Source organism: Chaetodon trifascialis, chromosome 14, assembly GCF_039877785.1.
Source record: "Chaetodon trifascialis isolate fChaTrf1 chromosome 14, fChaTrf1.hap1, whole genome shotgun sequence".
Lineage (NCBI taxonomy): Eukaryota > Metazoa > Chordata > Actinopteri > Chaetodontiformes > Chaetodontidae > Chaetodon > Chaetodon trifascialis.
The window spans coordinates 24743986-24753769 of record NC_092069.1 but is presented as its reverse complement, the minus strand read 5'-3'; the positions used below and the strand labels follow the sequence as shown (position 1 = coordinate 24753769).

General features: G+C 45.2%; 1 protein-coding gene across 1 annotated transcript; it reads left to right on the top strand.

Moving 5' to 3' along the window:
• Window positions 1-1645: 1645 nt before the first annotated feature.
• pgrmc2 (progesterone receptor membrane component 2) lies at window positions 1646-9152 on the top strand. The gene is made up of 3 exons (XM_070979029.1): window positions 1646-2016; window positions 5043-5198; window positions 7495-9152. The coding sequence occupies exons 1-3, from the start codon at window positions 1674-1676 to the stop codon at window positions 7590-7592; spliced, it is 597 nt and encodes a 198-aa protein (XP_070835130.1). The 5' UTR covers window positions 1646-1673; the 3' UTR covers window positions 7593-9152.
• Window positions 9153-9784: the final 632 nt, after the last annotated feature.

The following is a 9784-nucleotide window of genomic DNA, read 5'->3' as shown; positions in this document are numbered from 1 at the left end:
AGCTAGCATCTTAAAACTACACTATATTTTAGCTTGAAGTTTACTTCGTATTACGTTTGAGGCTCAGTGCTTTACAGCACTTAAATCGTTAACTTTCTTTCCCTTTATCAGTGGACTTAAAAGAGGTTTTAGAGAATTTAAAGAAAAAAATGTAAATACTATAAAAAATCATTTGCTATTCAGTTATTCTTTTGATTTTAAGAAGTGATTTGTTTTATTGGTAGTGTGGTTCTGAGTGTGTTTTAGGACAAAGCGATGCATGTTAATGCCTTGAGTCTTGAATTGTAAAATGCAAAAAAATATAAAATAGTTGATTGTATGAACTTGTGTTGGTGTGATCTGTTCTACTTTCTGATGGCTCACGTTTCTCTCCTGCCTTTTGATGTTTCGTGGTTTTGCTCAGGGAAAGCCATCGAGCCGGATCGGCAGGTTTTTGTTCCCAACAGCAGGTGAGGGTGAAATTCACCAGCTGGCAACGCTCATATATGTAAATCTGAAGCTCCTGTAACTGCATTTCACCTGTTGTCATCTAACGGAGTGAACAAGCAGCTAGGAGGCAAACAGCATACAGATAACAGCTGAATAAAAGGATAACACAGGGGAAATGGACAAGGTGTAAGGTAACACCAAAGATATAATAATAAGATGATAATAAAACAATAAAACAGCTGTGATCAGGATAAGGTCAGAGTTTTGTAACAAGTGATCTTATTTTCACACCATTAAGAAACACAACGCGAACTGTTCAGGAAATATCTGGAGGAGTTTGAGGAGAAGTATTTAAATTACTGGGTTGTTTGGGTTTTATGGCAAGTTAAGTGGCTGTTTGTTTCGCTACGGGTCCTCGTGGAGGGACAAAAAACATCAACAATCCAGGCTCAACTTAAAACAGTGGTGGGCGGGTGTTTTGCACCCTTCATGTGTCCCTCGTAAACCTCATTTCCGAATGATAAGCGGCTCTTTTATCGGGCTGTTAGCGCTTTATTGCGTCTTTATGTCTGATAAGTCTGTCTATTGCGTCTTTGTTGAAAGTCTCAGCGAAGCCAAACCTAAAATATTACTCTTTTATTGTCTGATTTCTTTTGCCATGTGTGGTCATTTTCCTCTTTGTCTCTCTGCAGAATTGCTCTGCAGTAAACTGCTCTGTAAACAAAGTCCAGTTATAAATCTTTTCTTTCCTTTTCTGACACAACAGGATAACAATCATGTGATTTTATTAATGCATTGAAATAGTTATGTAACCACTAAAAATTAAGCAATAAACTAACTAAAATGCGAAAATTCGAAATGCTGTAATAATGTACACTTAAGAAAGTTGGGGAAAGTGGAATTTAAGGTCAAAACACGTTTCAAATGTAGGTCGTTTGGCTAAAGATCACTTGCGATCAAACATGTCAGTTAAAGGTACGTGACACTTAAAGAGACTCACTTTCAGTCTTTGCTGACATCCTGTAGACAAAATAATTAATTGAAAGACAACCAGTAGAATGACTGATAATGTAAGCAATCTTTAGTTGCAGCCCCATATTTGCTATAAGATTAACTTTTTTTTCATTGCACCAAAGAGCACGATATGACCACACGGGCCGCTCGTTCAACTAGTGGTTACGCCATTCCCGACAGGACCTGAACGCAGCATCCGGCCAGGGGCGGGTAGGCGCTAACCGTGCAGTATGGCGGACGATGGAGACAGTTCGAGCGGACCAGTTGACACAAGCGGCGGGCAGGGGGCAGCGGATGAGTCGGACGGGCTCGGCCTCGGCGGGATGTTGCTGAATATCAGTATTTTGGTTCTGGTGGTGGCGGTCTGTCTGGCGGTGTACCGGCGGTGGGGCAGGCGGCTCGTCGCTGACGCGGCCCAGGGCGACGAGGCCTCGTCGCTTCCCAAGATGAGGAGACGGGACTTCACTTTGGAGCAGTTGCGGGAGTACGACGGACTCCAGAACCCCCGCATCCTGATGGCTGTCAACATGAAAATTTTCGACGTGACCAGCGGCAAAAAGTTTTACGGGAAAGGTGAGCTGGCGGTGGGTAGACGAGGAGCTGACAGCCGGGCAGTTAGCTGACACGTCCCCGCTTGTGTTGAGTTGTCCTGAACAAAAATTTGGGCGCAAACCGATGAGGTTAGCTTAGCTCTGTGGCTTTGTCTGTGTTTTTGAATGGGATGCTAGCTCTTAGCTTACTAGCACGGCGTCTGGGGTCGTGACTGTTGTGAGGCTGTTTGAACACCTCCAAACTTTACATCCATGTAAGTCGCAGTAAACATGTGAAACTTTTTGGGTGAAGTTCTTAATTTAAGGCTGAAGTGTAAGGTTCTAACCCGCTAGCCTGCTAACGTTAGCCTGTTAGCTTGTTGACGTGCACAGACGCACTGCACTGTCTGGATGTCTGGTCTGGAGCCGCCGCTTGTTTACAGTGATGGGACTCACCATGCATGGACATCTGGAGCGTTGCACCAAGGTTTTAATCTTACAACACATTAATCTTGCTGTATTTGCTGATACAAAGCCTAGTTTAGTGGAGAAAAGATGTGTTTTAAGCAGTCGGAAAGCTGTGTAAAGTTTACCAGCTACTGTGGCTCCAGAAAGAGAATAACATGTATGAACTGACGTGAGGAGCAAATCCCACGTTTCTTTACTTTCACCAAGAGTGCTTCCGTCGTCACATGACTTCTGCTGTTAGTGCTATAAATCAAGGCCAGCCTGCTGCTCAACATTTCCTCTGACCTGGCGGACTCACCCAGCAGCTCTGTAATAAACTATAATTATTCAAACACCTTCCCAGCGGCGTCACGTGTCCCGGCTGCTACCCAACACCTACAGGACCGAGCCAAGGTGCTGAGTCCGTCCAGCTCCGTGTCATGACACCCAGCCGGAAGAGCCGCACTGGAGCTGGATGGGCCATGTCTGAAGCTGCCTGCATCACGGTGGACTTTCTTCCCGGGACAGCCGGTTGATCAGTCCACACGTCAGCTGAGAGGACTGTCATTTAACTACTGTTTGGTGATCGATTGAATTTGGCTCTGAACACGTTTCAGGGTTCAGCTTCTGGACAGTGAGGCGTTTCTCTGCTGGGACTGATGAGCAGCTGGATCTCTGAGCGTGTGCCTTTATTTTATCCACCCAGAGGATGAGTAAGACAGGGGATCATATTCAGATGCAGCCCTGCTCTGCTGGTTCAGGACGGTCCGGCAGCAGCTGTCATTTACAGCCAGTGCTCGGGTTTCAGACGTGGCTCAGTAATTTCTTCTTTTGTTGTGAGTCACGATTCATGACGGTGTAAAAAACAATATGAGTCTAAGAATAGTAAAATAAAAATATCAGCATGTGGCTGTGGTGCTGCTCGGGCTTGTTGTGAAGCGGTTTTATCTTAAAAATGCTTGTAGTTGTGCAAGTTAGGAGCACATCTAATCTTGGAGGCGATAAGGCTTCGCTGCTCCGCGCTCGGCGGATTGAACGCTGGGCTGTTTTTCTCTCTGTTGCACAATTAAAAGGAGAAAATGTGAGGGCCTGCTGGGCCTTCACATGCCGGTCAGATGATGTTCTGCTGAAGATGACGAAAGTTTGAAACCACAGAAAACTTCAGGGAGGCCCGGGGCGTCGTTCACCACATTTCAGATCGAGGCTGAATACCAAGAGCGCGTTGATATCACATAACAGGAAATTAAACACACATCTGCACACAGTGTTCTTTGTGATGTTCTCTTCTAATCCAGCTCTGAAAATCACTTTAAACGTTCATTTGGGCTGTGATCGGTCTGTCTGAGTGGATCCCTCAGTGTCGCTGATTTGGGATAAACTGATCAAACTTTATCTCCTGATACAGATTCAGCTCAACTCAGCCGGTCTGCTGATTCTGACCCCGTCGCTCTCTTTTCACAAACTTTGTACGTTAATTAATTATTTGCAGTCGATGGCTGTGGCGCTGACATCTGCATCGATGTCCAGCTGTGACAAATGAAATGTGAGTGACAGCAGGAAAAGTGATCTAAAAGCTGTATTTAATCTGGTCCATCAGATCAGATCAGATCTTCCCCTTTGATAATGTGATGATATTTGAGCTGAAGCATAAAATCTCTTCAAAACAACCAGACTGCCGATAGATGAGCTGATTGGCTTGTAGCTGCCGTCACTGCATTGATGTTTACGTCAGCCAATAAGAAGCCAAACTCAAAACTATAGAGCACAGATGTCAAAGGTACGTTTGAGGTCATTCTGGGTTATAATGGCTGATTTACTGTCCTCAGATATCAGTGCTGATGTCAACAGTTTGGTAGAAACATTCAGTGTTATGTTTAACTTCGAGCTGCATCTAAAAGCTGTTTTTATTACTGGTTAATTTGCCAATTATTTCCTTGATTAATGAAAAGGAAACAAAACATAAACAAACAGGGAATGTGAGCAGCTGGAGGCGGAAGGAAGCGATTCATGATCAAAACAGCTCTCTAATTTGATTTCTGACAAATAGATTAACGGACTAATCTGTGCAGCTTTAATTTAAACTCCAGTGGTCCTTTAAGTCCGTTTAAAGGCGCTCTGGAGATTTCCAGAATCCCAGAAAACATCCCGTCACGTCACAGCATCACTTTGATGTTAACTCGCCTTCCGGCTGTAAAAACGGCGTCACCACCGAAGAATTCCCGCCTGCTCGCCCTCGTCAGACTTTCAGAAAGAGAAAAGCTCGTTTGATTTCTGTATCTGCGCTGCGTTCAAGTGCTTTGCTCGTTGTGTAAGGCTGTTGATGGGAGGCAGCAGCAGTCACATGACGCAGGCGTCAGAGCTAGTTACCAGGAGTTGACTTGTTGTTTGACTGGAGCTGTTTTTGTGCAGTTTTTAGTCTCATTAAATGAGTTTGAAGCGGCGTCAAACCGCAGAGACTCAGCAGGAAGCCGACTGTGTCCTCAGGACTCGGCAGCGAGCTTGGATCAGCTCACACGGGTACATTTTTAGAACAGCGACGCCGGAGTGATTTTAACCTGCGAGTGAGAAGCGGCTCTGCTCAGACTCGCATTCATCCTCACTCTCGTGTTTTTCCTCCCTCAGATGGTCCTTACGGCATTTTCGCTGGCCGGGATGCTTCGAGAGGCCTGGCCACCTTCTGCCTGGAGAAAGACGCCCTGAGAGACGAGTACGACGACTTGTCCGACCTCAACGCCGTACAGATGGAGAGCGTGAGGGAGTGGGAGATGCAGTTCATGGGTAGGCTCCTTTCCGCTCCTCTGACTTTCGTTTGGCTCAGGTTTCACGGACGCCGGCGTCCCGCGGCGTCTCTGCGTGTGTCGTCAGGTCAAACCGAGGCTCCGAAACGCAAACACAAAGTTTGTTGAGCTTCTGTGCGTCTCTGGGAGCTTTGGCTGCTTTCTGTCTCATATCACAGCTCAAACAAAGTGTTTTACTCTTCAATTATTCAAAGCCAGAAGTCAAAGGAGCATCCGTAACCAGGCTGTGGACCACATTCACTCACCTCATTCAGACCTTTAGCGTTCAGGAAATCTGCAGATTCACCGAGCAAAGAGCGACGAGGACGCTCAGCTTTCACGGTCTGATGTTTGTTTGTGTTCAGACGAGAGAGATGCAGCGTAAACAGGTTGAAACTAAAGGCAGAAACATGCAGCGACAGCAGACCTGCAGGTCGAGCCCGAACGCCAACATGAGAAAAGCTCATGATTCAGGAGCAAAGTGATGCAGGCAGACTGAGCTGAGCTGAGCTGAGCTGAGCTGAGCTGAGCTGAGCTGAGCTGAGCTGAGCTGAGCTGCTGGAGGTTTGAGTCGTCAGGTGCTGTTGCTTTCATCAACGAAAATTATGACGAAATATCGTGTCACCAAACAACGAATCACGTGACGAAAACCAGACGAGATGCAACATAAATGCTGGTCATGTGACGATAACTATAATTAAATATTTAATGCAATGTTGTTGACAAATAAAAAGGAGACTAAACGTGGTTTACAAAATAAAAGCTCTGCTAAAACATCTCTTCATTTTCGTTGACTAAAACGAGACGAAATGTTCGAACGTTATTTCATCTCGTTTAGTCGTGTTGTTCTTGTTATTTCGCAGTATTTCTGTTTCCTGTCTCACTTCAGCGGCTGCATCAGGTCGCACTGCGCAGTCGCAGTGACGTCATTTCCTCAATCCCCGCACGCGGCATTATTTAGAAGATGCAGCTGCGGTAGGTTAGCGTTCACGACAGACAGCTGACAGAGCGGGACCGATGGCCGGCCAGCCGGCTTTGCTCGGTAAAATAAATATGTTGTGAATTCAAATCAGAGCGTCTTCGTGTCTGGAATGGATGGAGTCTTGAGTCTATAAGCTAACAATAATATAATAATAAGACAACCTTTGAACTGTGAAATGGGTTTGACTAAAAGAACATTTTGGTTTCATCTATACTACGAGGTACTTCTACTATATTGACTGGGTTAAATAGAACTGCGTTACTAAAAAGAGACTAAAACACAGTTTTCATTGACTAGACGAAAACAGTCATGAATAATTCTGATAATTCTGAAGTAAGACTAAAATGTTCAGACTTTTAGTCGACTGAATCTTGACTAAAAAGTATGAACGTAATAAAAACTAAAATGACAGCTTGACACAAAGACTAGACTAAGACTAAAATTAGGCCGCCAAAAACAGCACTATCGTCAGGGAGGAACTTCACGACGCTGTTTGGAAAAAGCTTCAATCGCCTGAATCCAGACGCTTTCTCAGAGTTTTTGACGACACAGACCAGAGAAGGAATCAGCAGCTTTATTTGATAAAGTCATTTTTTAACGTGAGCTGTTGACGCTGCGTCATCGTCAGTCAGCTGGTCGTCTGATGATGTCATCACAACGGGTTTTTTCTGACTTTCAACCGAGAAAAGTGGAAGATTAATCAGTAATGAGAATAAACGTTCATTGCAGGCCCAGTTTTCTCTGAAATATCAGAAAATCGTGAAAAAAATCAGTTTGATTAAGACGACGTCTTTCAAACAGCTCGTTATCTTCAACCACAGAGTCCAAAGACGTTCCTGTGATGTCTGAACTGATCGATCAGTGTGGAGATCCTGATGATCTGCTGATCACTTCAGTCACTTTTTAAACACCGAGCGTTTATTGACGAAGTATCTGACAGTTTAAAATATTTCTCAGCTCAAACAAACTGTCTTTTTTTTATTGGAGGTATTTGTGACGGAATCTTCGTCGACTTTTCTCTCTTCATCGCTGACGATCGATTCATTGAGAAAATTAGAAGATTGATCAGTCATGAAAATAATGGATAGCAGCAGTTTTCAAAGAGCTGAGCAATGATTGATTGACAGAAACTGTCAGTATTGATCTTTCCTGCTTTTCTTTGTTTGGGACTGTAAACAGAATATTTTTGGTTTTAAACTTTTTGATTTTATCATCAAACAGCTGCTGGTTCATTTTCTGTGATTGATCCAATGCTTTTTGATCACTTCCTTGTTTTTCTTCCTCACTCTGAACACGTTTCATCGCTGTCTTGCAGAAAAATACGATTACGTCGGGCGGTTGCTGAAACCCGGGGACGAGCCGTCGGAGTACACGGACGAGGAGGACATCAAGGACCACCTGAAACACGACTGAGCGGCTCCGTCACGCCGACCAAAGCCAGGAGCCCCAAACAGCTGCGACAGACCGCCCCCCACCTCCTCCTCCTCCTCTTGCCCCTTCCATCCACCCGCCGCTCCTTTCTCCTGCCCCCACCCCCCGAACCCTCCGCCCCCTGAATCTGTCCAGGGCTGTTCTGGAAGGGCAGGACTCACGTCTCAACGCCCGGACCTCCCTCCCTCTTCATCCTGCGAAGACTTCCGCCAACAGAAGGAAAAGCTTGGACGAGGGCGCTTCTCACCACAGAACACACGTGTGGGGGGTGGGGGAGGGTCGCGCCGTTAGGTGTATTTGAAACAAAACCACATTAATACGTTAGTAAATTGTCCAGAGGGGGGACGCGTGGTCATCGTGGTCGCCGCTGAACGCTGGGTGGAGGTTGGTCCAAACCCGCCGGTCAAAGACGATCGGCCAATCGGGATGGGGACGCAGATCGCTCTTTTTTATCTTCGGCTCAGTCACACAGCAACCGAAACTGCTTCGGCTTCGGACAGCTTGTCAATCAGTCACTTCTGTTTGTTTTTGTTCACCCCCCCCCCTCGATGAGAGGGCGCCTGAGCTATGCTGTGGGGGGGTGGGGCGTCGCATCTTCCTGTTGTGTTTGTAGTGAACGCACTACTAGTTTTCTTCGTTCGTCACCATGTGATTGTATTGTGAGTAGCGTAGCAGGCGGGAAGGTTTCTGTTTTGTTTTGTTTTGTTTTTTGGGGGCCGGCGGGGCGGGCAGTGGGTTTGGGGGGGGGGGGGGGGGGGGGTGTCAAAGGTCCTTGCCATATGAATCTTGTTTTGAATCACATCAGACGGACTGAATCACTGATCGGGAATACAAAGGGAAGGTGATAAGGCAGTCCTAATCAATCGACTCAATTGTTTACATGCCTCACGAGCCAGCTGCAAGTCTGTAGGTTCCCCTGAAAATGGTCCAAGTATTAATTGTGCCTTATTTTGTTCGTCGTGTCGGTCGTGATCGTTCTAACGGGAGGCGAGCGGAGGGGTGGAGGGGTGGAGGTGTGGGTTCTTCTTAGACTCGGTCCCCCAGACTTTAAAGAAGGCATACGTTCTGTCCGTCGTCCACGCACAGACTGTAATATTCCCCCACTTCACACACTGTAAATAGACCGTAAGAATTACTCAGTGTTACTGCCATATTTATGTAGTTGATGAACTCCATATATGTATAATGCTATGTTGTATCGGCCAAAACCCCCATGGTTTGTGTCTGTTTTTTTTCTTTCGGTTTTGAACTTCTTTTTAAACGTGGGTGAATTTCCCAAAAAACAAAACAAACAAAAAAAAGGAGCGTTGCAAAGTGCTGCAGGGCGGGACCGGGAGCTGTTCTTGCGAGTTGTTTTCGGAGACGTTGCTTATCCTGTAAATATATCTGTCATTTTATTAAAGCATGTGCAACAACAAAGTGAGCTATGCCGAACTCCCACCACGTCATGTATTTAAATGTTGGGTGTGTGTGTGCGTGTCTGCGTGACAGAAGCAGGAAGGGATTTGTTCATGCATAATAAATCAATTTGGTTAATAATTGAAGATGTCTGGATTTTATTGGCTTTTAAAGACGATATGATGGGACGCCTACCAGGAAAGTGTTTTATTGTTGGTTAAGATGTTTAACTGTCAGGAACACACAAACAGACAGCGAGGAAGAGGAGGAGGAGAAGCATGAAGCTCATCTCTGGTTGAGTTCAGGGTCTCGAATCAGGAAGCAGATGTTCGACCTGCAGCTGATTCACTGACTGAAGCTACAAACATGAAGACCTTATAGGATATGATGTGTCGCTGTTGATGAAACAGCTAACGGTGTATAAAGTACTTCAAACGAGCTCGACCTCAAACATCTACAGCAGTAAATATTTAACGAAGGGCTGCAGGTGACGATGCTCTCCTTGTCAATTATTTTCTCGATTCATTGATTAGTTTGGTCTAGAAAATGTTTCTCACAGAGACATGAGGAAAAAAAATCCACATTTAAGAAGAAATCAGAGAATTTTGACTTTTTTTCTTAAAAATATGACTCAAATTTATCAAAACAGGTGATTAATTGTTGCAGCTCTGATGCAGTAAAACACTGAGGAGCATTTAACTGCACAATGACTACTTCTGATAATTGAAGTAAAACTTGCTGATGATACTGAGTTGCTGATGCTTTTACTTGAGTAT